Genomic DNA, 27,978 nt, shown 5'->3' on the forward strand with positions numbered 1-27,978 from the left:
AAGCTTTCTGGCAAAAACTGGCTGCCGTGAAAGGTGTTTTGAAGGGGTTGCCAGAGGTTTTTAAGAGACTTTTAATGTTGAACTTTTAAAAAACTGCACTTCATCAAGAAGCAACTTACCTAAACATCCAAGTCTCTTCTGAGTCCTTTCAAAATCTTGAGACGGGGTGGAGAGTGGGTGGGGAGTAACAGTGGTCTCAGGAAAAGGGCTTCACAATGGAATCTGTGAAAGAAGTCTTTTTCAAATAGGCTATTCAAAAAGCATGCTTGGCAGTGACCAAAACCAAGGTAGCCTGCAAAATGGATTTCTTTCCCAGGGAGAGAGTTCCTAGGAATTATCCCAAGTTTTATAACTGGAGGGTATTTGTGATTATTGTATTTTCCCCAAACAATTAAGAGCTGGAGCGAGGCTGGAAACCCCGGAGGGTCCTGACCACGAAGGGCCAATAGTCCAGCACGTGCCAGGGCCAGATGCCAAATTCAAAGAGGCTCTAAGATGACAGACCAATTTGCTTTCCATCTCACAGATTCTCAGAAGGGATGAGAAGCTGACAGAACTGGACTGGTATACAATCCCCCCCACCCCTCAAACAAACAAAACACTCACTTGGAAAACTCAAATTTGATGCTTGCTTTTAAAGTTTATTGACAACTGTTTGGTCCCAACACACAAAACAGCACTTGAACCACAGAAAAAGTGTTCAAACAAAGTAGACAGTTAAGAAAAACATCTCTTCCCCCAAGCTCAATCCAAAACAAACAGTGCAAGATGGGAAAGGGGGTTTTGGTGATAACTTTTGTCTTTTTTTAAACAGATAAATCTAACCTGGTACATCTTTCCACCCAGAAATAAGGAATTTCATTGTCTTAATTCTCATACATCTTTTTGTCACATCATTCAATTAAACCTCTAGATAAAAAAAAATAGATAGCAATTGGACTGGCCATTGTGGAGTACGTTACGAACACGAGCTTCGCTGTATTCTCACATCTTCAAACAGCGACTGTTGGAGTCACACACGTGTCCCAGGCTGACAGGTGACTCCAGTGAACGATTCAACCACACCCACACCACAGCGCGCAGCTCCAGTCTCTTCTCTGTCTGCTGCCCAAAGAAGCTGCTCTTTGAGGCTGTTCCTAGTGACTTGTAATGGTGCCTCTTACATCTTTAAAGTCCGCATTCTTTACCTCTGAGCAAAACTTAAGTCCACGTGTGCAAACTCAGCCTTATGAAATCTCAGAATAAGGCCACTGATGTTCTCAACACCAACTTTGTCACACTATTTAAAAGCTTCTTAAAAAAAAGTGCACCTTTGCATTTTACTTCCTGTCACACTGTGTTGGTAGAGAAAATGCCTTTGGGAGGACTCAAGAGTGCCATGATGCCTAGAAGGCTTTCCCAGGGCCGTTCCATCTTGGTTGGGGCCATGTGCTGAGAACTGGGAATCACTGGCTTCATTTAAAAGATTTGGGGAACAAAAAATCTTACGTGTAAAAATCTCTCAATAGCCCTTATTTTGTGGCATTTTTATCAAAATACTGGCTATGAAATCAGAGCCCATTTTCTGGCTTTCTAGAAGTTACAAAATATAATCATTTCCCCAAAAGAAACCATCTAACTAGTGGAAGACCTTATGCCTACAGGTTTTTTTCTGCTCTATGAACGAATCCGCCTTTTTGCCCAACAAATACAACCCATTGTAAATGTCAGGTTTCTCCAGGAGGCGTAAGAGGCTGCCCGTCACCGGATGCCTCAGCCACCTCAAGGCGAAGGTCATTCCACAGGGCAGTGCTCCCTCAAAAGCTGGCTTTTCCCAAATGCCAACATCAGACACCACAAAAAAAACCAAACATGCTTCCAACAGCGAGAAGTAACAGAGTAAAAGCAGACACTATTAAAAGACACTGAGTTAACAGACACAAACACACAAATACTCACACACAAAGCTTCCCAGCTACCAAAACCAGCTTTAAAATTACGAATACAAGGTTAAGTTGATCAACCTTGGCCTTCCTATGTATAGATAGAATTTCTGTCTCTTCCTAGTGGAAAGAGCATTGATACCGTTCCTGTTAAAGCACCTCCCTCCTCAGCTCTGATTTGTAATTTATGCATTTGATGCATATTTTAGAAAATCAGACTCTCTTCCCAACATTGCCTCTCGACACACAATAATGTGTGTTGGAATTCAAATGCTGACTTTAAATTCATGACACCAAGACCATCTCCTTTTCCTTAACCTAATCCATATCAAACTGGAACTTAACATAAAAGGGAAGCTTAAAACATCCTTGACTTTCTAGAAAGCTCCTAAATGGAACCCCAAAGTGGAAACATTTTAAAAAAATCTGTGATGAAGCCACATTTGTCAACTACAGACATAGTTAAATAAAAAACAAGGCACGCTTACAAGTCACATGGAAGCCAGGAGCCTTCACATCCAACCAGAAAATACATTCTTCCTGTCTCGCCCACTGTTCTCCTTCAGTGTTGTGATTGCACAGGATCACAGAACAGGCTTTGCTTCAAAGACACCTCATGCATTTGATTAATACTGTCTGAAAACATCAGTAAGCAAAGGCTTAGAGACTATATTATGCTACATGTAAGATTTTACCACTGACATGGCTTGACGGAAGTAAAACCACTTCCTTCTTGCTGAGCTCTCACTGCTGTCTTCTTATAGAACACTATTACGCTTCATAGTAACTAACAAAAATTTGTTAAAATATATTAAGGATTCTTTAACAAATGAGAGAATTTTTTTTTTCCAAATAAGTGGGGGAAAAAATGAAAGAAAAACTTCAGCTCAAAGCTGTGTCAATGTAAGAGAAACAAAACATTATGGAATATGTCTAAAGATGAAGTAACTAGTTTCTAGGGGGTCTTCATTAAAACAGAAAAGGTTTTTTTGAACCCACTTTTGTGTGCAGAATCAGACAGTGCTTTCCCATCCTAATTCTATGTTCAAAACGAGACTCAAAGCTTGGTTATAGGTGCAAAGGAAAAGTTGGCTGCCAATTTTACTCTATTTTTGGGTTGCTTTTTGGCTGGGCTTTCCACAGGGTCCTTGCTGAGCAGTGACTCTGGGGTTTCCGTGGAGAGGCAGGGAGGCACTGGGACAGCTGCTGAGACGCCAGATGAGCTGGAATCAGAGGGCAGGTTTTCGTTCTTTATTGGTTTTGGAATTTCCATTTTCTCTTCTTGGTTTAAAACCATAATTTCTGTAAATACAGGAAAGCAAACACATCCAGTTCTAGGACCTGCAAAAAGTGTTTGTTTTCAGTGTTCCTCATTTCTCAAAAAAAATCCCCAAATGTCACACCTATATACCATAATTTACTTATTAGCTCTGTGGCTAATATTATGTGTTACATAAGTCAAACATTTATAAACTTCATCTCAGGTCTCCCTTGAATTACAAAACTTCAGAGAACTTCGTTTTTCACTACAAATCAATGTGCAGTGGTTTAAAAACATTTTTTTCCACTTTCTCTGCCCGTTCATTCTCTCTGTCAGGTAGTTAAGGACCCATAAGCCACATGTGACCTAAAGACTTTCAGACCAGGAGGGGCCTTGGTACCAGGGGGCCCTGGCCTATTCCACTGACAGAGGACCATCCGTGCTCTACATGGACCCAAGGTGGGGCTGGGGGCTGGGGAGGGGGGGGGGAGCAGGGCAAGCAGAGATAAGGGGAGAACTGCACAGTCAGAAGTACCCTCAAAAATCCAGGAAGTGAAGCAGCCACTTTTCCCAGAGCGCGCACTGGCTGCTCTTTCTCTAGCTGAGCCACAAGTAACTAGCCTGCTGTAGGTACACAGCCACACTGCTTGGAAGTGATGTGTCCTTATACCTTGGACTGCCACTGCGTGTGCAAGGGGCTCCCACACCAAAGGCACATAGAGGCTGAAGGTGATGGCGGGGAGGCAGAACTTCAGCTCAGCTCTCAGGCTGACTCTCGCTGGGGAGAATAACGGACAGAACTGCCAGCACCGCTCAGGTTATTTCTCTCCCTGGCACACAGGGATGGTTGAACTCAGTACACTAAACACAACAAGGCTACACCCACGGAAGAGCTAATGTCAATTTCCCACCAAGTCTATGCTTCTAGGGGAACCACCCCCGCTGTCGCCACAGCCCAGGTCCAGCTCCGCAGCCAGGTAGGTATACATCTCCTCACTGACTATCTTCCAGATAAACAGCCTCAGCTCTCACTGGGTGACGGCGCCAAAGGCTGCTAAGAAGACCGAGGCCTGTGGTCAGCAGGGTCATCTCCTGGACGGCAGTGTCAGCAGAGCGGGGAAGGACCATCCCAACAGAGGACACGACAATGGAAGGACCTCGACAGAGCAGGTGGGCCGGCCTCTCAGGAGGCCAGGGACACGACAGAAAGACAAGAGGCCTGGGGCTCCAATCCTGCAGGGCTCTGCCTCTTCCTAGCCGAGCAGCCTGGGGCCCGTACCATCTCTAGCTGTGGCACAAGCTGGGGCGCGAGGCACAGGTGCCCTCCCTCCCCTGTGCACAATCCCAAGGGGCCCCAATACCCTCTGGAGTCGTTCAACTCTGGGCCAGACCGGGGGTGACGTGGATGTCTGGTGACAGGCGGAGGGTTGCCACTGGAGTTGCTGCACTTTCCAAAGGTGGGGAGCACAGCCCAGGAAGCCCCTGCACACTCTCCCGTGGGGTCCCCACCCCCAGCGCAGCTGCAGCACCCCTCAAGACCACCATCGTTCCCTTGCTTGCGGCTCCCTCAGCCACCTCGGGCTGTGAGCAGGAACCCTGATAGAAAAAGGGGCTCCTGAATAATCCTCACAGGTATGTTTGTGCCTGAAAAGGTAGAGTCTCTCCCCACTCCCATCAAACAGTTAACATCTTGGCATTAAGGGTTGACTGTTTAATTAAAGCCACACAGGAAACCCCACAATGACACAGTGCCTCCTACCAGAAGGCTCTTGAGGGTGCTCCTCAAACTGAATGAGATCAGCAGACTGGAGGATGACGGGATCCGGTCTCAGCTGAGGGGACGGCAGGCACGAAGGGACAGGCGCGCACAAGAGGTCCACAGGGGAGTCGCTGGTCAGGCGGAGGAGTTCCTGCTCCACTGGATGGGGCCCTGGAGGAGAAGGCAAGCGGGGCTCCACTCAGGACTGCGTGGTCTGTGCCTGAGGCTTGCCTTCTGCTTAAGGCCAGGAAGTACTCAAGAACTCAAGGTTTTAAAAAAAGCCATTAACAGAAAGGTCTGGGTCACTCTCAGTAAGTGAAATGCCACAGTCAGGATCTCTCAATTTGTGTTCTTAGGAACACAAAGGGGGCAATTAAAAAACGCTGAGAAACTAAAAAACCCATAGAAAGTAGTTAAATGAGCAAAAGCTCCCAATTAGAAGACTTGGGTCCCAGTTCTGTCACTTCCTCCCTGAGTGCTCTTGGGTAAGCTACTTAACCTCCTGGAATTTCAGCTCTTCATTTGTAGGATGGAGGTAACCACTGCTGAAGGCTGTGCTGACAGCTTGAGAGGATGAGCTACATTCAGGTGCTTTGTAAAAATATAAAATGCTACATAGCTGATTATCCTATAAACACAGAGTATAGTAGCACTTGTTAACTATTTAACAACTTGCAGAGTCCTATGAAGATAAAATTCTCATATGTAGCAATGGACTCAAAATTCAAGCAAGTTGATTTCTATCTAGTACACAGAAGATTCCACATGAAATCGGGATGACTCGATGTTGTTCTAATACTAATGCATTACTATCAAGTCTTTCCCAGGGATGTCCTTTTGACAAAAACTCTCCCTAACCCAACTTTAGTCAGGAGTCAGGCTCCTCCAAGCCCTCTTCTCCACCAGACCCTGACCTTGGCCTTCTGTGTCTCGTGTCCTTGCCACGTCCAGTCGTGACAAGAATCTTGAGAAGTCAGTTTAGCAAAAATCCCCCAGCCTTCTGATATCTGATCAAGTTCCTCATCCCACCCCACCCCCAACCTTTGATGTCGAAGTCCTTGGCCTGCTTTTAACAAGAATCCTCTTAGGTCGGCAGGAATCCCCTTACCTTGATGTCTCCTCATGGTAGTTTCCCAGCCACTGACCCCCTTGCTCTGCTCCTTGACTATAAGCCCCCACTTGTCCTTGTCGCATTCAGAGCTAAGCTCCATCTCTCTCTCCAAGGGCAGCAGAGTTGACTCCGTTGCCATCATCTTGAAGTATTCTAATAAGTGTCAGAATCTTTTTCCTTTAACATCTGAATTATGCTGGCTTATTGTCATTATGGGGGCCGCCAACATCCTTCAAGAACCTTAACCGGTCAACCATCAAATGCAGGCCAGTTTTTTCTCTGTTCTTAACCAAACACCAGACTCCTTTGGAAAATGCACGAATACTTACCTTTAACGAATGAAAATGATCCAGCCTCATCCTTCCCCCTCAAACCTCCCCAGCTCCACCCCAAGCCATTTCCTGAAGATTTCACCAGCTTTGCTTTGTTGTTCCTCTCTTACCGTCACCACCTGCTCCGAGTTTGAGTTCCAAGGCTGTGTGAGATTCGGGCACCTCCAGGATGCGCTCGGTAGCTGAGGGCCGGGTTTCATGACTGGCAGAGGGGAGACCAAGTGAACTCACACGACCTGGAAGACAAAGAGCACCCATCAAAGGGGGATCAGGGCGAGAACTGGGGCTTCTGAAGGGGGAGGGGATGGGGCTTACTTACTTTTCATGTCATTTTTTAACACTACAATTCTCTTATGACCATGTCCTTTTATCCAGACCACCTGCACACAAGACATACTACTGGTTAAGCAGTAGAAAAGGAGGGGAAATAAGCCCTAAAATTCAAGAAGAGTGTGACCTACTGTGTTTGGTAATATACTTAAACATACTCGGACTTAAAGACCAAATTAACGCCAAGAAAAAATCTTCTACACTTTGTTTTAAAGCGACAGAGGCTGGCAGAAACATGTCGCTTATAAAAGGCTGTAGTCTTAGAAGTTGTGAGACTCAGCTTAAAAATTACTCTTTATGGCTCTTTAAAAACATCACCTCTCAAACACCAGTGCTGGTATATAAATGAAGCTAATTCTCATGTGGGAGCTCTTACCATTGTTTCCAGATACTAAATGCACCTTCAAAGAATTAATGGCTCTCCCACACCCCTCAAGCTAAGCTCATTATCCTGACCATAAAACAAAGGCCCCGACCTCATAACGCTGCCCCCACCTCCACCAAGAGAGAAGCAGCAGTGGCCCCTGGCTCTCAGAGCCCCCCACATGCATCTGTCACCAAGTCCCTCATCTCGGCTCCCAAGCTGTCCTACCCTTGTGTCCCTTCCTACTTCCTGTACTCAGGCTCAAGCCCAGCCTAGCGCTCACCTGGGCCTCCGCAGTGGCAGGCCCCTTGCCAGGCTCCTCTTCTCCTCCTGGTTCTCTCAACTCTACCATGGACAGCAGCCCCACAGAGCTGCCTACAGCAACCCCGAGGCTCTCCACTCTCTCCACAGTCTTGGCCTCTGTAACAGAGCTCTTATTTCACTGAGAGGCTCCAGCTTGGGAACTCCACACTACTTCTCGCTGCTCTGCATCTGCTCACACTGTCTGCCCTCTCTCCTCTTTGTCACGTAGTTAATTAACGTCTACACATCGTGAGGACTCTGCTCTGGGATCCCCCGCACCTGGCCCTCCTCAGTGTGCCCACCGACGGCAGCACTGACCACACCGACTGTCGCCTGTTCAGATGTCTTGACTCCCTATTACCCCATACCGTTTTGAGGGCAGGGCCTGGGACTCACCCACCTCGCACCTAGGAATTTAATGAAGGTTTGCAGAATGAAGGAGAAATGCTAAAATCATTCATTTTTCTCCAACGGTATGTATGTTTTGAAAGGATCAGTTCCAAATGCCTGCAGTTTCATTACTCTGCCCGAGAGTGAGCCTGTGGCTCTCCAGGAGGACATCCTCTAAGAAACTGAGAAAACACTCACCTGCGGGATCGCTCCCAAGAGCTCCTCAACACTACTGTAGCCATACGTCTTGGGTTGCAGTGTTTCTCCGACATACTTGGTATAGGCCATGGAAAATTCATGAAGGAAAAGCTGCTGGTAGTGGTAAGTATGAAGCAAAGACCGCACGTTCTTGGCAAACAGATACAGACTTGTGAGCTTCACACACTCCTCTGTCTTATCATTAGTAAAAACCTGGTCCAGGAGAAAACAGCAGCATTAGAAACTTCCAGAGTGACTGGTCCTGCATCCTAGAAGTGAGGGTCTCTCTCTGAGAGTGAAAAGACGCCAAGTCAACTTGAAAACATGCAAAAACCCAGGGAGGAGGAGAGATTGATTCAAGGATCTCCTCCAAGAGAGAGCTATAGCCAACTCTGGTTCTATTTGTAGGTGTAAGACAGCAGACCTTTGACGAAACAGTGTGTCAGAAAGGAAGGAAACTGGTAAATTGAGATCTCAAACGAAAGGAGGCAGTGAAGAGAGAGGGCAAACCCCTAGGTGAACAAAGGGGCACCAGACAGTGGGGATCGAAGCCACTGAACCTCATCTCCCCAAGGAACACCGTGATGCAGGACAACAACATCACTATTCTTAAAACAACAACAACAAAAGCAATAAAGGGGAAAAACCCCACAAAAACCTTTTGTCCTCAAGTAAGCAAATCTGTTTACCATAAGCCTTTCAGTCTAACATGCCCTCACTAAGATCTCCTAAAGAGATCTTTCCCAGCCTTAGCTGGCCATGGAAAGCCTTTTGTCCAGGAACATCCACTAATAGTGCCTAGAACTAGTGTTCATATAATATATAATTAACAGAGTTTAGAAAATGTTGGATTTGATATTGTGAAAGAAAACCAGAGCTGGATAGTAGTTAAAGTGGAAAAAACAGATTTTCTTCAGGACTATTGCAACAGGGAAAAGGACACCTAAGTGGACACCTAAGTATAGGTGTCCTTTTCAGATACAAGGAAAAGTGAGGATTTATAGCCAAGGGGGGCTGGGGAGAGGGACATCCAGGGTAGGGGGAATTCTTGCTAAACTGACCTAACAGGATTCTTGCAAAAGGTAGGCCAGGGTGATCAAATACCAAGGGTAGGAGATTGTCTCTAAAACTGGGCCATGTGAGCCCATCAAGGATAAGGGCAGGGCCCAAAGACAAAGTATAGTCTAGAAAGTGGCTCAGGGGAGATTGATTGTTTGGCCAAGGAGAGAGTTTTAAAATTATTTAATTATTGGTCACGTGATTATATGAGAACAATGGTATAATCACTGTTTTCTTACATTGAGGGATTTATTTAGTTAATCTGTTTAGAATCATCTTCTTTTTGGGGACTGGTATTAAAGTTACTTTGGCTTCATAAAAGAAGTGGTGTGCTTCCCATCTTTTTTTTTCTTTCCAAGTGATCTAGAAGTGGTTTTTTTAAAGTTGGAGTTATTTTTTAGGTGAGTTAAAAGCTCTTAACCCATCTGGTCCTTGTGCCTTTTGTCAGTGGTAAAATTTCAATGATCTTCAGTCTTTTTGGTGTTAATTGGTCTAATTTTTAACTTCTTAAAAATTTGGAGTCAATTTGACTTTCTTCCCTAGGATCTTATCTATTTCCTCTAGGTTTTTATATTTGTTGTCCCACAACTGCACACAGTATTCTCTTACTATCCTTCTAATCTTGAAGTATCATCCTTTTTTTTTTTAAACTGCACCTCGCAGCCTGTGGGATCCTAGTTCCCTGACCAGGGATTGAACCCGGGCCCCCTGCAGTGGAAGCATGGAGTCCTAACCACTGGACCGCCAGGGAATTCCCAAATTGCAATTCTTTTTTTTTTTTTTTTTAAGATTTATTTATTTATGGCAGCTGCATTGGGTCTTCGTTGCTGAGCACGGGCTTTTTCTAATTGCGGCAAGCCAGGGCTACTCTTCATTGTGGTGGCTTCTCTTGTTTTGGAGCACGGGCTCTAGGCGCGTGGGCTTCAGTAGTTGTGGCTCGCAGGCTCTAGGGCGCAGGCTCGGTAGTCGTGGCACATGGGCTTAGTTGCTCCGCGGCATGTGGGGTCTTCCCAGACCAAGGGATCAAACCCATGTCCCCTGCACTGGCAAGCGGATTCTTAACCACTGCACTACCAGGGAAGTCCCCCAAACTGTGATTCTTGAAAGGCCACCTGGTGACCAGCCAGTCAACCTTCCTTTGTGCCCTGCATCTGACTGACAGACCACCATGTAAGCGATCTCCTTCAGAAAGAGGTAACCGCGGCAGAATCTAGCCTGGTACAGGAAAAAGGCACCCCAGTCTAAGAATCTGGAGGCCAGGGCTTTCATCCTGGCTTGTCACTTGTTTGGGCAGGGTGCCTGCACCTGCCAACGCCTCTGTCTGTTCGTCTATAAAATGACAATCAGTCTAATCTAGACCATTTGGTAATCTATAAATACCCAATACAACAGTTTTCATTATGGTGGTTCCAGAACCATTACCATTCATACCTCAACTAAGTAAGGCAGACTCTTCAGAAGTTCGGTCAAAGTCATGAACCCATATTCACAGGGATTGAGAGGAGTACTGTGGGTGGTCTCATAGTGTCTCTTGAGCTCATCAACAGAAAGATGGGCCGTTCCCTCCCAAGACATCAGCAATACCAGCAGTTGGGCAGTGAGAGCACGCAGAGACTTGCGGTTGATCAGCTGAATCTGTTTGCCAGATTCCATATCAGCAACCTGGGAAGAACAAGAATGCAAACTTTTCAGAACTCAAGAGAGACAGCCTGGGTCATACCTGGTTCATCTAGTTTCACTTTGGCAAACGAGACCAAAAGAGGAAAATCTCTCAGTTCTTCTCTTAAACTGAAGTAAACTGAGTGGGTTTGCTGTAGCTTCTTTGGGACCCCAGACCAACACTTCAGACCAACTGCAGCAGGAATCATTCTCTCCCTCCCTCCCTGCTGGTCCATAACCAGAAACTTCCATCAACACCACCACTCCCCCAAGAGAAGGAGATAAGACCGGCCAGCTGACACCCATTGGCCCAAGCTTGTGAATTAGGGCTGGTGTTCTCCGGAAGCAGGAGGTGGTTAGATTGCAGGCGACCCTCCACAGAGCTGCTTTGCAGTCGACTTGCCCCACATGTGTGTCCCAGGGGCTAGACATGGGAGATGACACAAGGCCTTCTCTGTCCAAGGGCAAGCCGCATTCTTACAGCCCATAAGCACTTGAAAAAAAGCTGATATTTTCGTGTCTGACTATATGTCTACTTCTCGATTTTTTCAGATTCTCAAGGAGATAAAGGGTTTAACTGATTAAGTGCATTGGGAGGGAAACCTTGTAAAAGAGACGCAGGTTATCATTTGGGGACCAAACAGCATGTGAAGAAACAAACATTTGGTGGCTGAGACCTGCAGGCCTTGGGCATGGTGTGGCGGGGAGGGGGGCCACGTCTGTGAAGTGAGCCATCATGGGAGTGAAAACAGGCAGAGCTTCAGGACACACACTGCTCAGGCCTGGGCAGGCGAACCACTGCTCACTATCACAGCTGTTTTCCCCTTTATTTGATTTCCAGCCAGGACTATGGGTCAAGCTCAGGAGCTTTGGACCCTCGGAGGCAGAGGGTGGGTGGCACTTGAGGAGCCAGCCCAGTACCAGTTTGTCTTTGGAGCCACCGCCCACGGGTCAACCCTGACTCCACTCATTGTGGTTATGGATCTGTAAAGATTCAGACTACGGATTTCCTCAGCAGACCTGGGGTTTAATCAATCAACAGATACAAGCCCAGGGGAGTCCGAGTCATCTTCTTAGATGCCCAGACCATCATTAAGAAGAAAAAATAAAAACCTGCTTGATGCTACTTAGATACATCTCTTGATTCTCAACCCAGGCTACACATTAGAGTCACCTCGCAAGCTTAACTGTGCTCTGAGGCTCAGAGCACACCTGGCCTCATTCTGTAAGAATCACAGAGGCCTCAGTATTTCCCAGAAGTCCCCCAGGAGACCACAATGTGCAACCAGGGTAGCAAGCTGGAGCCGCTCCCATCTTTTCCCGCTTTAACGCTCACACCCAAAAGTCCCGGTCGTCGGCCCTTATTCATCACAGTCAGCGGTCATGGCTTAGTCTTCCAATCCACCGAAGCCGTCCAACTGCCATCATCCTGAGCAAATGAACATCTAGGGGGCCTGTCCCAAACCAGGGCCTTCAGTTCCTCAAAGTTCTCATCTCCAATGACATTCTCTTCTACTCAGTTCCACTCCAGATCCCACCCCAGGCCACACTGGGGACCCTGTCACGGCCCACTTCCAGAATCACTCATTCAAACCTCCCACACGTCCTGCCTGAAGCAGATGCCAGGGTTGGAGACAAGAAGGCGATCCGAATGCTCAATTCTTATGTTTCTTTGACTTTGCCAGCATGGACTCCTACTTCCTCCCGATTCACGAGCCCTCTCTTTCCTTCACTTTCCTCTTTTATCCATCTTGGCACTGACAGGCCATTAATTCATGAACATTCCTGTCAATACTCTATCTACACTCCTTTGTCCCTATGTCTTTTCATTGCACCCATCTGGCAAAATCCCACCTTGAACCCAACGCTCTGCTTTCCATGAGTCTGTACCCAAGCAGCCACATCTCCACTGTCTCCACAGGAAACCTACGTGCACCCAGCCCCGGGGAGCTCCATGCTCCCAGCACCCCTACGGCCTCCCTGATCAGGCCACTCTCCTGCTCACCACTGACAACTCAGACCTTCTCAGCTCTTCAGTCTGGAATCCCGTCTCTCTCTCCCTCTCTCTAAGCAGTTGCTCTCACCTTGTACTTGACAGAGGAACAGCTCTGGGAAGGTAATTCCCTCTTTTCCTGGTGACACACATCAAACTCCCCTACATCCGCCTCTGCCCTACCCGCTTCCCTTTTGTCAAAATACTAACGTCAGAGCCGTCCCTCCTTCCACTGAATGCCAATTCCCACGCCTCTGGCTCCCTCGGGACCCTCACCCCACCACCCTTTCTGGCCTTTGTATATCAATCTCTCCCAAGGAGAGTCTTCTCGGCGGCTCTCAAACATGCCCAGTCTCCCCGACTGGAAAGAACAGCCAGCAAGCACTCACTGGCTCAGACCCGCAGTCTCCTGCTCTTCTCCTTCGCAAGCAAACAAACCAAACAGCTGTCTCGTTACCTGCTGCCAATGTCTTGCCCCCGCCGCCTCCTCGTTTCTCAGCCCACTCAGTGCAGCTGCGGTCCCGTATCACACTGGCGCCGATCCTGCTCCGGCCGGCAGCACCACGTACCTGCACTCAGTGTGGCCCCGCAGTCCCTGAGTCCTGTCTCACCTGCCCTCTCAGTAGCACCTGGTGCTGCCGGCCGCTCCTCCTCCTTGGCCTTGGACGTTCTCCACTCCTAGTGTTCTTCCTGCTCTCTGGCCTCTGCATCCCTGCCTCCCACGAAGGGTCCTCCTCCTCTAACTGCCCAGCACAGAAACAGACTCCTTCCAGACCTGTGACTGGTGCTGCCACCACTTCGTACATTTTCCTTGCACTTCTTCCTCCTTGTAGTGAGTTTTCTTGGTCCTGTGGTGGACACAGCCTGCACACTGTTCAGCTGTGCTGCCCAGGACTGTGAGAGGGTCAGTTCAGCACAGGCTGGGGAAGAAGAGGCAGTCACCCTCTCCAATCCGGCCTCTCCAGCAACCAAGGCAACTCTGAGCCCCAGCCTGCTCCTAAACCTACTCCATAAGTGAGTCAGAATCCGGAAAGGAGAGCTGTGATTTCAGTCTCCCCAAAACTTCGGAGACAAAGATCTGTGTACAAGGATCCAACTTCAGGTCAGCAGGACTGAGACTGAGACACCCAAGAATAGACACCCTGGGATAAACTGGCGACTTTGGTTCACAAAGACATTATTTTGGCGAGGCCACTAAAAGACACACAAAAGCAAGACCAAAAATCTAAACTGCCAAACCCAAGTCATCGCCTATTACCCCAAAACGTATTAACAACACAAAAAAAGTTGTGAAACAACAGTAAGCAGTGCAAAGTGTAAATACAGAAATGCTAAATCACAGGCAAACATCCCAATGAGGATTATGCCACCGCAAGTCTTACTCCGTGAACAAAAAAAAAATGAATGTTACCTTTACAACATGGCAGAGTTTCTGTGTTAGAGCCGAAACTGAACTGACATCGTAGTCTTGGAGACGAAATGTGTAACCAAAAGTCTTAGCATATTCTGTAAGCAGATCTGTCATCATAAGGCAGTTATCTTTTTGGGACCGAAGGAGTTTAACAAACTGGGCAGCTAGAGCTTTGAACCGTTCGACCTCTGTCAAAGTTAGGATTTTTTCTTCTCCACATTCCAATACCTTGGAAAACACGAAGGAGGAGCAAAGGGAGAACCAGTTATGGCTGTTCACGGGATTAAATGGCATGAAAATGTATACAATTAGGAACTAAGAAGCACTTCAGTGTTCTTTAATGGATGTCAAGTTTCAGTTTTGCAAGATTAAGAAGTTCTGGAAATTAGCTGCCCAACAATATGCACATATTTAACACTGCTGAACCGTACACTTAAAAATGGGCAGGTAGGTATTTTACCACACACACAAAAAATTTTTAAGCACTGCAGGGGACAAAGATAGTAATAGTAATAAAAATCAACAACAGAAATCTGGTTTAACTTAGCGATGACTTAACAGCCAAGCATTTGCATCACCTCGTGTACTCATTCCCCACCTCCAACAGAAGAGATCTGAAAAATATGGGGCTCATGAGAGAAGATTCAGTTTATGAAACAAGCTATGTAATCCTTTTCTCAATAGATAACCTAAAACTAACCTGAAGAATGTTTTCTTTATTGAAGGAAAAACTACATTTACCTAAAAATACTAAGAGGCCAACAACACAGCTTCTCTGACTGAAGTATTTCGAATTTTCATCCTATTTCATAACTGCTACTTCCCAGGCAAACAGGTCTGAAAAAGAATTTTTTAAATTCCCCCTTATATTGTTCTGAAAAATATAATTAGAACTTCTTCACTTACTTGTAAAATATCAGGTATGGCTTCAAAAAGTTCGAGTAGTTTGGTAAACCCATAGTATGCGAGTTTGCACTGCCGGCCAAAGTGGTGATGGTAAGAGGGGATAAATTTATTAAAGGGCATCCGGAAATGGGGTTGGTGTCGCAACAAATCCACAACATCCTTGGAGAACTGTTTTGTCCTTTCTATTTCATCCTGGGTACGTTCTTTAAAAAAACAAACAAAAAAACCCCATAAACCATAATCTTCTTCTATCCATTTGTGCTTAACATTATTAGTGTAGTCAGTCCTATGCACTGGTTACAAGAGATACCATCTCTGCCTTCCAAATACACACAACCTAAAACAAACACACTCTTCTCTTTCCAGATGGATTTCAAATTCAATCAAGGGCAGAACACCAGGAAGTCATGATACACATATGCACACATACACACCTATGTAATTTCAGCTTACAAACTAGAATAATTTCTCTAGCCCCTCCACCTCCCCACACCCACTCCACATATATGAACATGACACACATACATGTCTCTGTACTTAAAAAAGTAACCTAGAAATTATTTTACTAAACCACACTTCTGAATATTAACATGCTTTGTTTATGCATCTGATCTTCACTTAAAATTGCTAGCAGCAAAGAGTATCAGGCACCAAAAGTTTAACAAAAACACAGGAGAGAAAAGTTTAAACTTAGATTTCTGTTTCTATTAAATTTTAAATTAGAATTATGAAAAGACTGGCGTTAGTCATTTTAGCTTTGGAATACTATGATTTCATGGACATCAGTGTTCTGCAAGAGCACAGTTTAAGACCCACTGACTGATAAGAGCAGGAGAACACGACTGTGTGTAGATTTAATTTTTCTATCCTAGTTCCCACCCCAGACCTCAACTAGAACTACTAAAACGTGGAAGATGAAACATCCATTTGAGTCTTCTTTCCTTCTCAAGTGTGTTATCTCAGAGTTAAAAAGAAGAGACAAGCAACAGTCGCGGTAACTGACTCAAGTGGATAATTACAGCATAAACAGCCAGAGACAGGCTGAAGAAGGCATTTTCAGAAAGTGCTGGTTATGCCCTTTTTTCCCCTTAGAGTGAATTCTGAAAAAATAGTCTGGTTTTCTTCTTGACAAGTGGCTTTCCCACTCTGAGGACGCCAGGATCCACTGCCTGGCAGAGCAGTTTTCACACTGCACTTTCCATGGAATCTTCAGGAATCACAGAGAAGGAGAGGGAAAGTGCATCCCTTGTATGATTCCATGTTAAAATGACCACTGAGACAGACAGCTTTCTTCCAGCAAATTTAAGTCACATACCTCTTTTGGGGATACAAATCACCATTTCATTATCTTGTTGGGACAAGGAGATGGTTGTGTCTGGAATCTCTGATACGATATCAATCAACTCACAAACACCATATTCGGTGACATCCCAGTCCTTTGAGAAACACCTAGGTTTTAACCAGGGAAATGGATGAAGAATGAGAAGTAGCACTTGCCAAAATAATTTATAAGTTTACCAAAAGAATGCTAAATGGAGAAGTTAGATGATTATTTTAAATTTGGGAGAACAAGTGTTTTAAAATATTTACTTTCATTTTTAAAACAAATACCATATGCTAACACATGTATATGGAATCTTAAAAAAAAAAAGGCTCTGAAGGACCTAGGGGCAGGACAGGAATAAAGACGCAGCTGTAGAGAATGGACTTGAGGACACGGGGAGGGGGAAGGGTAAGCTGGGAGTAAAATAGCTAGTTAGTGGGAAGCGGCCGCATAGCACAGGGAGATCAGCTCGGTGCTTCGTGACCACCTAGAGGAGTGGGATAGGGAGGGTGGGAGGGAGACAAAAGAGGGAGGAGGTATGGGGATATATGTATATGTATAGCTGATTCACTTTGTTATAAAGCAGAAACTAAAAAAAAAAAGAAAAAAATTTGCTTTCATTTTTTTCGCTTCTCATCAACTCACCAATGATAAGCCTGAGCAAATTCTCTGACAATGACTTGTTTGCTGGCTTGGGATTTGAGAAGCTTTAGTAAATCCTGAGTGAAGCGCTTCACCTGGGCCCTGTGGGTAAGGGTCAGCAAGCGTTTGGAGCCCATTCCAAGAATCTGCAAACCAAACACTTTGGTTATTTATACTCATGAGACCCTGGCAGATCCTGACTTTCTTTTTGATGGCACCCCCCACCTCTTGTTACCACTCTCAGAGAACAAATCCTTTTATGTATGATATCTGCACTTTGAAACACACAGACCAATAAAATGTAGGTGTCAGAATGAACAACTGCTCACGTGCCTGGGACCCTTTTTTTCCTTGCACACTCTTTCCTAAATAGTCATGAATACAGAAATAAAAAGCATGTTATCAGCCTGGGCAACTAATTTTGTCTCTAAAAGCTCAAGTGTTGCAGGCCATTTTTACAAGTGGGAAGCTATTATAACACCTTAAGTTAATAGGCAAAGACTCCTTAGGAAGCACTGTCAGGCTCCAGCCCAGTAACTGGTCTTGAACTCCTTTGTAAGAAAGGTAAGCCCATGTTACAGCAGCTCCTGTGTAACAGGGAACAATTCTGGAGAGGACTCTGCTAAGAGGAAGGAGGGCAGTCTATAGAGATGGGAAGGAAAGTACTCCTCGGTGCACTTAGGAGTTCCTTTAAGTTGGAAACTCACAGCTTTCTGAAAAACTGAGAAGCCACATCGTGTATAACACGTGTATAAAGGAAGTTTCTACAGGATGTTTGCTCTGAGCTGACTTCTTAGGGATTAAGTTACCAGCTACCCTGTTTCTTTGGTGGAGGTAGCCAAAGCCACGGAGGAACATTTCCACTGTTTAACAAATAAACTCTTAGCACTCATTACCTGCAACACATGAGGCACTGCTTCTAACAATTCGATCAGCTTGGAATATCCATAGTCTGATACCCGGCATTGCTTTGCAAAATGATGGTGGTAAGATGGGATGAAATTACTAATTGGTATGACACAGGATGTCTGGCTCTTCAGTAAATCGATCACTTCTCTACTGAACTGGATCAGCTGGGGGTTACCCACAGGACTTTTAGAACGCAGAAGCCAAGGATCTAAATATGCGGGGAGAAAAAAGGAACAGGCACAAAAGATAAAGCATGACTGCAGCCGATGAAAGAAAAGTAACTAACGTTGCATTCCCTTGCTTGAACTCAATAATGACCGAGCACACAAGACCAAACAGCCGCTTTACTTCTCAGTTGCTAAACCCAGGTCCTCTATAACCAACAGGCTAGCCCAACTGCTTTACAGGCTGGCAAATGCTTCCCCACTACTTCTTGAAGTCAAGTTGCCAAAGCAAAGCATGGTTCACCAAAGTGTGAACTTAAAAGGGAAGTGCAGATACACAGGTAGTTTCCAGCTTATAAACTGGTTGTATGTCAAAGATCCATTTGTAACTTGGTCACTAACATTCTTTCCCACAGAAACAAAGTTATAAATGGTCATCACGCAGGTAGCCCAGAAGGGCCTAATTAACCCAGAGAGGGACTGCAAATGTTGTCTAGAAAACTATGGAAAGCAGTGATGTAAAACTAGCATGAGATAAAACTAAGAAACAGGTGTTTTTTTTTTTTTTTTTGCAGTATACGGGCCTCTCACTGTTGTGGCCTCTCCCGTTGCGGAGCACAGGCTCCGCGGCCATGGCTCACGGGCTCAGTTGCTCCGCGGCATGTGGGATCTTCCCGGACCAGGGCACGAACCCGTGTCTCCCGCATCGGCAGGCGGACTCTCAACCACTGCGCCACCAGGGAAGCCCAAGAAACAGGTTTTTGCAATTATCTTGAATGTTCACCTAATTAAGAAGCTTTAATTATTTTATTTATAAAAGTGTAAATAATCAGATGGAAACCTTTATAAGGGGATAGTGGGCTAATCACACAGGAGAAATGAGGGAGCAGCCTAACAACACAGGATGGGGAGGGTGTAGGCCTGAGGGGAAAGGTAGGAAGAAGCTTCGGTACAAATAGAGCTCCCCTGTTATCCTTACCTTTCTTCCTCAGGGCAGGGGGAGGTGGGAGGAGAAGAGGATGAGGAGAAAAGGAGGAAGTGTTGGGGGCCAAAGAGAAGGGAGAGTCGATATGAAGGCAACAATTCAGTGCTGTGCAAAGGTAGCAGGATTAGACACCTGCAACTCAGGGGGGGCCAGAGCTCAGAAACTCATCCAAATCTCGGTTCAAATTGAGTTAAATCTATTTTCACATTGATCAAAGTCACAAAAGTTGATCAAAATAAATCTCCAAAGTAAATACTCAGAGATATTTCCTTCAAATAGCTAAAACTATTTTTAAAGGACAAGCCAAAAAAGCTTTACAAAATTAGATAACTAGAGAGACTTGTAACTGTGGAATTTGGATTTTAAATTTTTTAATAATTTATGCTGGCACTTTCCAAAAGTCTAGCTCTGCCAAACCTTTAGCACTTTCAAACTTTTAAAAGATCAAAGGAGACACCCACGGTGCTTTATGACAGGCCAACAGTGCTGCTATTTAAGAGAAAAGCTAACAGCCTGGACCAAATACCTGAAACCTACCTGTGTTTGGAGGCGGGGGCTTGTTGTGAATCCACTTAACTACTTTGATGCCATTCTGTGCCGTGGCGATGTTCACACCTGGCACGCAGGTGATGAGGTGTTCCAAGGGAACACCCCCCCCTCGGTTTTCCTGCACTACTTCTAGTTCACCAAACTCTGCGGCATAACAATCTGGAAAACTGAAGTGGGGGGAGAAACAGGTTAATTAAAATAATGGAAAAGCAAAGCACTTGCCAAACAGACGCCTGCCTTTATTTTAACACATTCATTAATAATTTCTGTTAAGATGCCCATGATCTGGGTTTGAAAGTTAAATTAAGGTCCTAGAGAGGCAATCACTGTGGCATTTCTCTCTTTGATGCATTCTGATGGTACCAAAAATTCCTGGGCAATTTTCTAGCAGAGGGGGTTAAAAATAAGGCAACAGGGTTGCAAGTTCAATCTCCTCTAACATATCGGTTCGGTGGCTTTAAGGCAACTTGGTTCTGTGTTGGCACCTGTTAAGCCTATCACATGGCCCATGGTGTGGCTGAAAGGACTTCTGAATACTTTTCTCCTACAAACGTTGAAATCTACAATTATTTGAGACCGTGCACTCTCTCGCAGTACTGTGCACAGCACTTCCAATAATCTTTTCTCTGGAGAAGAATCTGCCCTATTCATGCTGATGTTTCTAAAATTCAGCACAAACACAATTTCTTGTTGAAATATCGAGGGAATGGATCCCATTTCAGATACACTTTGACTACAAGTGGTAGCTAAAAACGTTAGGCTGAAGCCTGGTACAGTGCATGCTTGGGGAGAGGTGCAGGCAGGTGGCAGGCTTTCTATAAAGAGGAGGACTAAGGCATCACAATGGCTTTGATACGGTCACCTTAATAAAGGCACAGTGCCCTCGTGTGTCTGCAGCAGACTATGAACTTGGGGCGCGAACGTCTTCAGCGAGAGAATCACAAAAGGAATCTTGTAAGAGTCTGGATCAAATTCATGTTCACTGCCGAAAAGAGAACAAAACAGATAGTTGACATTTCTCAGTGGTCTAAGACGTTCCCAAGGTAATTCTAACAGATGCTCCACGACCTTTTACAAAAAGATTACTTCTCAAGGGAAATGGGCAATCTACCTGAAATCCTTATTGGGACAGTGCTGCCTGCAGACAGGCTCGTGATATTCTAATTCTTCAAATATAATTGGGCTGCAGTTTGTTGAGGAGCCGTCATGTGACTGGGAAGACCCCAAGGGGCTCTGGCGGGCCTGACTGCTGGGTAAGAGACACACCAGTCTGCCATTTCCTTGTTCACGGATTGCGACTGTGTCTGTTAGTTTATACAAATCTGACACATTCAACCTGTGTCCAAACCTAAAAGCAAGGAAAGAGAGAGATGCTGACTTAAAGAGAACGTTTTTCTTTGTAGAGAAATTCCTGACCTGTTTAGATAAAGCTCTATAACCAAGAATGGTTCCCCTGTCTCTTTGAAAAGTAAAACTGCGATAATTCTACTATAAATTTATTCACCATCAAACCAGTGATGCTTGGCACTCCTTCCAGTCATCCCTGGCCCGTTGCCCGTTAGAGTGATTATATATATCATTTGCTACCTAGCCTCCGACCCCACACAGTCTCTGTAAATGCCTCACCTAATTTTCTGAGATGGAAAACTATCTGCCATGACCCATTTCACCTTGGCCTCCCCCTTCACTTCCAAATCCCTCTCTACTACTTCTCACCATCTCTGCTCCTCTCCCTCAGAAGAGGTATACCCCTTTTCAGCTAACCCTATGCTTCAGCCCCCTGACCTACACTAGACTGGACTCCCCAGTCACCACCCTGACTTGTGTCTTTCATACTTGGAGCTTAAAGGCACAGGATCTGAAGACAGATTTGAGTTCAAATCCTGACTCAACCTATGTGACCTTAGTCAAGCTATATAACCAATCTAGGCCTCAGTTTTCCCATCTGTAAAATGGGGTGACAATCCCTACCTCACAGGGTTGATGTGAGAATTAAATATGGCATGTATGGAGACAGCTTAGCACAGAGTAAGTGCTCATTAAATGTTAGCTGCTCCAATGGTCTCTTCCCAGTGCCCTGCCTACACACTCAGATCTCCCTGTGACCAACACCAGTCTCAAATCCCGGCCCCCACCCCCTACACTGCCCCACTCCACCTATGTCCAGTCTTCTCTGTGCTTTCACTCAGTCTGGAGCTCTCGCGTCATCCCTATAATGGAAACAGCTGGTCTCTCAGGAGTTGCCTCTGCTGTTTCACCATCCAGTGTGCCATCCCCTTCCCTCCAGGATTTTCTCCACAGGACTCTTCAGAGTTGACTCTCAAGTCACCAGTGGCCTCCTCCTCCTCCTCCACCCCAAACCTCACACCATGTTCTCAGGCCATCCCCACCCTCCTGATAACACTCTGGCCTCTGTGTTCTCACCGGCTTCCTGTCCCTGGTTGCATTCCACCCAGTTCTGCCCTTTCTCTGGTTCTCCTCCCTCTCCTCTACGTTCATCTGCTCCTAGGTCTTTCAAGATCATCTTTAGGCAAATAACTGCCATATCTTCAGAGCTGACTTCTTTCCTGAGGGACTCCAAATGTGCAGAAGACCACCTGAACTCTCTGCCCAGATATTCCAACAGCCCCCTAAAACTTGTATGCCCAAAGCCAAGATCAAAACCTCACTGTAACTCCTAGACATCCCTGGTGGCACAGTGGTTAAGAATCCACCTGCCAAGGCAGGGGACATGGGTTTGAGCCCTGGCCTGGGAGGATCCCACATGCCGTGGAGCAACTAAGCCTGTGTGCCACAGCTACTAAGCCCTGCGCTCTAGAGTCCGCATGCCACAACTACTGAAGCCCACGCACGTAGAGCCCATGCTCTGCAACAAGAGCAGTCACCTCAATGAGAAGCCCGTGCACTGCAATGAAGAGTAGCCCCCACTCACTGCAACTAGAGAAAGCCCTCGCACAGCAACGAAGACCCAACACAGCCAAACTTAAATAAATGAATTAAAAAAAAAAAAAAAAACGCACTGTAACTCCTAAACAAGCTTTCTTTATTTCTTCCATATTTCCAGTTTAACCATACAAACTTCCTCCCAGTCACCTGGGGCAAAAAACTCAGAATCAAACTGACCTCTACTTTTTACCTTGCCTGCTACATAAAACTAGTTACTAAATCCAATTTCACCAACATTTGAAACTTCTGTGGTGTCTAGTTCCCTCTGTTCCGACAGCGTCTGCTCAGAGCCGGGACTGGTGCACATGCTCCCCTGTGTCCCCCTCCCTCCCCCATTCACTCCAGCTGAGAGACACCACCACTGCCTGAAGTCTTCCCACCACACCTCTCCCCTCCCCTCCTTCCGCTGATACTTCAGTGGCTCCCACTATCCACAGATAATGGCCAAGCTTCTGGTTCCTTCCACCCTCTGTAACCTCAAGGTCTTTTCTCCTTCCTACTCCACTTCTCCATTGTAATGACAGTTTTCTTTGTTCTATACAATATATGGCAAGTGTCTTTTCCCTTCCAAACATAACAGCCCCAAAGACAAGGGCTGTCTTCCCAGCTCTGCACCCTCCACAGAGCCTTTCATTCCACTAGTACTTGCTGGGCATCTACTGAGCACTGGGCATTGAAGACATGGTGCTAGGTCAGACCCAGTGCCTGCTGTTCTGGAGCTTACAGTCTAGAAGGTGCTCGAAAATGTTCACGCAATGAATAACAAAACTCATCAGCCAAGTGGAAAAGATTAAAGTACAGCTTTGGGGACTGAGGCCTAGATTTGCTAAAAATGAAAGACGTTCCTCAAATGTGTGTTAAAACTGGAATTTCAATCTGAACACCACTGTTTTGGTCTTCCTCTGCTAGTTCCTTAAGAGTTGCTACCAGTTTTACGCATGGAAGTCACCCATCAGTACTGGCTGGATCAATGAAAAAAATAACCCTCACTTACTTTTTTTCATAGATATCTGTAAATTTAAAAAGAGGCAGACAACAGGCGGGAGCATCCTGAAGAATGGACATTGTTTCTGCACTGCAAGAAAAAAGTGTAGTCCATCAGAGAACAGATGACTTCCTCTCCGTTCCAAGTTGTATTTTAAAAACAAAGTTCATAAAATTGATTAACATAATGTGTATGCAAAATAAACATACCCATTTATAGCTCAGAGTTGATCTTCCAGAAAAACTTAAAGAACAGACTTCGGGAACAAGGCAATTAAAGAATATTTAGTCACATATACTGGGATTTTTATCAGACTCAAGCATAGGGCTTTGCACACCTGTATATCAGAAAAGACACTGACTACTACTCACTGAGACACTTTATTAATTCAGAGCAAAGGGCAGAAGAGCTTGACTGTCTCCTGCCACAGTGCAGTTCTATCAGACAGATGGGTGAGGAATCCCCACAGCTGAAGACACACAACTGAATACACTGGTTAAGAGTGACTGGCTTTGGGGCTTCCCTGGTGGCGCAGTGGTTGAGAGTCCGCTTGCCAATGCAAGGGACACGGGTTCGTGCCCCGGTCCGGGAGGATCCCACATGCCGCGGAGCGGCTGGGCCTGTGAGCCATGGCCGCTGAGCCTGCGCGTCCGGAGCCTGTGCTCCGCAATGGGAGAGCCCACAGCAGTGAGAGGCACGCGTACCGCAAAAAAAAAAAAAAAAAAAAAGTGACTGGCTTTAAGCCATAGGATTATGGTGGATGTTTTTGTCTCCTGCTTCTTTTATGTTTCTGAAATTTCTAAATTATCTTTAATGAGTGTTATCTTTATTCTAGGAAATTAAAAAATAACAAAATGATGGTGAAGTTTGACTTGTGTATGTTATGAAATGATCATCACAATAAGTGAACATCCATCATCTCATACAGATACAAAATAAAAGAAAAAGAATTATTTTCCTTGTGATGAAAACTCTTAGGATTTGCTCTCTTAACTTTCATACGTAACACACAGCAGTGTTCATTATATTAATCATGTTGTACATTACTCCCCTAGTGCTTAGTTATCTTATAACTGGAAGTTTGTACCTCTTGACTACCTTCAACCAATTCCTCCTTCCCCCATACCCCACCTCTAGTAACCGCAAATCTGATCTCTTTTTCTATGAGTTTGTTTGCTTGTTTTTTGAAGTATAATTGACCTATAAACAGTATGTTAGTGCCTGGTGCACAAATCATTATGCTGTCTGTATTCCTTAAACCTACAGGGTGCTGTGTGTCAAAAGCATATTATGAATAAAACCATCACTAGATTCCTAAGATTAGTCTAGTCACAGTGCAGACTTATGGAGCTGGGTGTCTGTGTGACATTAAAGTTATATCTGCACGTTGAGAGCTTAGAGCTTTGTAGATCTACCTGTTATAGACAAATCCACCTTCTACTAAGATTGGAAGGTAATATTTCAGACTTTCTAGGCTTATAAACGTTTATTGTAGAGACCTACTATTTTTAGAACCTGTTCTGGATATGTGGCATATTATTTTACTCCTAAGTGCCTGCCACATTTAAGCTGTACTTCATTTTTGATTAATGACTTGAACAAGGGTAAATTATTCTAGCTAGCTTATTTCTACCTTCTACCTTATTCTAACTCTATCAAGGGAGAAAAAGCATTATTGCATATGTGATCATCACAAGAGGGTTGGGAATGGGATAAAATCTATTTTTATTATTTCTAAAATTGTTTCTGGGCCCAAATGTTATTTCCTGAAATAAACAGCTTGTTTGTTCTTTACCTCAGTAAAGAGAGTGATTTATTAGCAGCTCCCGTGGCAAGTGAGACCAGGATCTTCTTGCTGCCAATCTTGTATCTGTGGAGGCTATTCACTGCACTGATTGCTTCTTGTAAGTTTTCCATCTGAACAACAGCTTTGAGCTGATAATCTGTGTGGGGGCTGAGCTCAATACTCTTCACCTGCAGCAGTAAAAAGGAAAACAGAATGCTGATCTACCCAGAACCCTGTCCTCTTAAAACTGAAGGTGAATCACTAGGCAACTGGTTTGTGGACTTCAGTGCTGCCGTGAGGGAACCTGTCTGAACTGTGCACTTCTGTTGACCAGAACGTAAGTGAGCTAGGAATGGGTGACCTTCAGGGATGTGACATCAGCCTAGCCTGCCTTGTGCTCTGGCACACAATGCTCTCCAAGGCAGGCTTAGGGGCCCACACATGCGAGGAGTCTTTTGCGTCTTCTGCAGACCCTGCCAAAACCTGGGGCACGGCCATCTTAAGTTTCAGTAAAAGGTGCATTTTTAGCAAATTGCACCTAAAAACTGAATCAGATACCGTAAGACATTAACAAAAACAGCCAATATCATTTTAGAACCCTATTTCCATATTTTAGCAGCCAGAGCTAACTAAAACCCATCAGTGTTTTATTTCCCAAAGAGCCACTTAAATCTCTGCCCATGACCACAAGTGCTTCTCTGCCAGGCTTCTTGCTCTCTTGGGCTGTGTCCCAAAAACAGAATACACAGCACCACCATGAGCAGGCCAGAGAAAAAAGGAAGGTGTTCAAACTCGTTGAGTGACACTTACACCCTGCCTGTAGTTATGTGTGCTGAGTTAAGTGCACTCAACTTGAATGCCAGCAAGGGGTAAAACAAAGGCAAGAACAAGAGTGAAAAGGTTACCTTGCCGTGTCTAGAAAACGCTTCCTGCATGAGCTGCTGCAGCTCCTTCCGGGATAATCTATAGTCTAGGTTGCTGATCTGGATGTCAGCACCATTTGCAAATGGATCTGGGCAGTCGGCACCAACGTTCGAATTTGCAGCGTTGAAAGCAAGCGGGGATGCTCTGTTTAAGAGGTTTGGAGACATACTCCTGCTTAAAACATACATAGGTTATTTTTTAAAACTGTTATTCTATTTATTCAGTTTATGCCATTTAGATTTTGTCTGAAGCTATATAAAAACAGCTTCCCGCAATACAATTTGGTTTTCAAATTTTTTAAATCTTAAATACGCACTGATTTAGACTCACTGTCAAAAATACGACCTGTTGACTACCTTATTAACAGCAAATAAATTACTCAATATCAAATATTCTTTTATTGGATTATTTAAAGCTAACGGCAGAAATTACAGGCAGGCCTAATGAATTAATTTTCCACTTTGTGCATTTATTCTTAGGAAATAAGCTTGCAATATCAATGTAAATCATTTACCTGCCCCTGGCTCTGAAAAAGCCAGATATTCTTTATAGTACGTATGTGTGTGTGTGTATATATATATATATATATATATATATATATATATATATATATATATTTTTTTTTTTTTTTTTTTTTTTTTTTTTGTCTGCGCCATGTGGCTTATGAGATGTTAGTTCCCCGACCCGGGTCCTCAACAATGAAAGCATGGAGTCCTAAGCACTGGACCGCCAGGGAATTCCCAATATATTTTTAAAATATAAAGACATTTAATTTGATTTTTTTTTTTGGCTGTGCCACACAGCATGTGGGATCTTAGTTCCCTGACCAGGGATTGAACCTACGCCCCCTGCAGTGGAAGCACGGATCTTAACCACCAGACCACCAGGGAAATCCCAAGCCAGATATTCTTGCTCATATATTGCGGCCCTTCTCCATGAAAGGAATTCTTTTACGTGAGTTTGTACATGTCATTTGACAGGTCCAAAGTCATGTTCTATAGTGAGTCTTCACCAACTCAGCAGAACAAATACAATGCTAGAAGGAGCTCATGGGATGCATGAGCTCCTTCTGTTTTCCAAGCTTCCAGAATTACTTGGAGTGAGTTTAGAAAGCTTAAATAAGATCGGTGTTAAGGTGGTTTACAGAGACCCTCATTCCTCAAACAGCTTCCTATAATTACCCCACGAATACGAATAACCAATGCGTGTCTGTTTGGGCCTCTTCCTCGGCACGATGAAGCCATGAGGACATGGTAAGAACATAATGTGCCTTCCATCATTGCCCAAGGACTCCAGGACAGGCTTCTCTCTCTGACCTCTGCTTACCAAGACTCCCACGTGGAGGAGGGAGAAACAGCAAGAATCACTGCCCCCAAATGTTAGCTATCGGTACCAGTGGAAATGGGGACTGGCGGAGGAGGGGTGAAAGATTTCTCTTTTAAATATGCACTTGTGTACTGCTTGAATTCTGTTAAACAAACATTATTTCATAACCTCTTCTATTGCACACAACCACTCCATGGATCAAGAACCACTCACCGAGAAGACCAAGACTGAGGCATGAGCAGAGGACCCACTTGCCTGGATGCGATCAACTTGCTAAAAGCAGACGGGTAACTCACTTGGAACAGAGTCTCCTCTTTATCTTTTTTCTCTACAGGAGAACTGGTAACACTGCGGGCACTGAGGTTCTCTTTTCTAGTGGAGGGAAACATTGCAGGGAAGAGGTCACTTATTTTCCTTCACATCATGACATGCAGCTACAA

At 45.0% G+C, this 27,978-nt stretch overlaps 1 protein-coding gene across 9 annotated transcripts in view; it reads right to left on the bottom strand.

Moving 5' to 3' along the window:
* Positions 1–620: 620 nt before the first annotated feature.
* The window catches only part of MARF1 (meiosis regulator and mRNA stability factor 1), a 40,890-nt gene continuing 13,532 nt past the window's right edge, over positions 621–27,978 (bottom strand). For 3 of the 9 annotated variants that reach the window (XM_059038290.2, XM_067013459.1, XM_067013460.1), the window contains 18 exons: positions 27,752–27,910; positions 26,194–26,383; positions 25,298–25,476; positions 23,512–23,592; positions 20,683–20,919; positions 20,434–20,553; positions 19,560–19,738; positions 17,861–18,081; positions 16,968–17,110; positions 16,314–16,447; positions 14,999–15,201; positions 14,093–14,320; positions 10,461–10,691; positions 7,971–8,183; positions 6,705–6,765; positions 6,496–6,621; positions 4,943–5,113; positions 621–3,224 (listed from right to left, as the gene is read on the bottom strand). In XM_059038290.2, coding sequence (XP_058894273.1) covers positions 2,980–3,224; positions 4,943–5,113; positions 6,496–6,621; positions 6,705–6,765; positions 7,971–8,183; positions 10,461–10,691; positions 14,093–14,320; positions 14,999–15,201; positions 16,314–16,447; positions 16,968–17,110; positions 17,861–18,081; positions 19,560–19,738; positions 20,434–20,553; positions 20,683–20,919; positions 23,512–23,592; positions 25,298–25,476; positions 26,194–26,383; positions 27,752–27,910 — 3,121 coding nt within the window. In that variant the 3' untranslated portion in view covers positions 621–2,979. Of the gene's footprint in view, positions 3,264–4,942; positions 5,114–6,495; positions 6,622–6,704; positions 6,766–7,970; positions 8,184–10,460; positions 10,692–14,092; positions 14,321–14,998; positions 15,202–16,313; positions 16,448–16,967; positions 17,111–17,860; positions 18,082–19,559; positions 19,739–20,433; positions 20,554–20,682; positions 20,920–23,511; positions 23,593–25,297; positions 25,477–26,193; positions 26,387–27,751; positions 27,911–27,978 lie in introns of all 9 variants that reach the window. The other 6 variants (XM_059038285.2, XM_059038293.2, XM_067013458.1 and 3 more) reach the window with 4 other exon arrangements.

The sequence above is a fragment of the Kogia breviceps genome, chromosome 14 (genome assembly GCF_026419965.1).
Source record: "Kogia breviceps isolate mKogBre1 chromosome 14, mKogBre1 haplotype 1, whole genome shotgun sequence".
Taxonomy (NCBI): Eukaryota; Metazoa; Chordata; class Mammalia; order Artiodactyla; family Physeteridae; genus Kogia; species Kogia breviceps.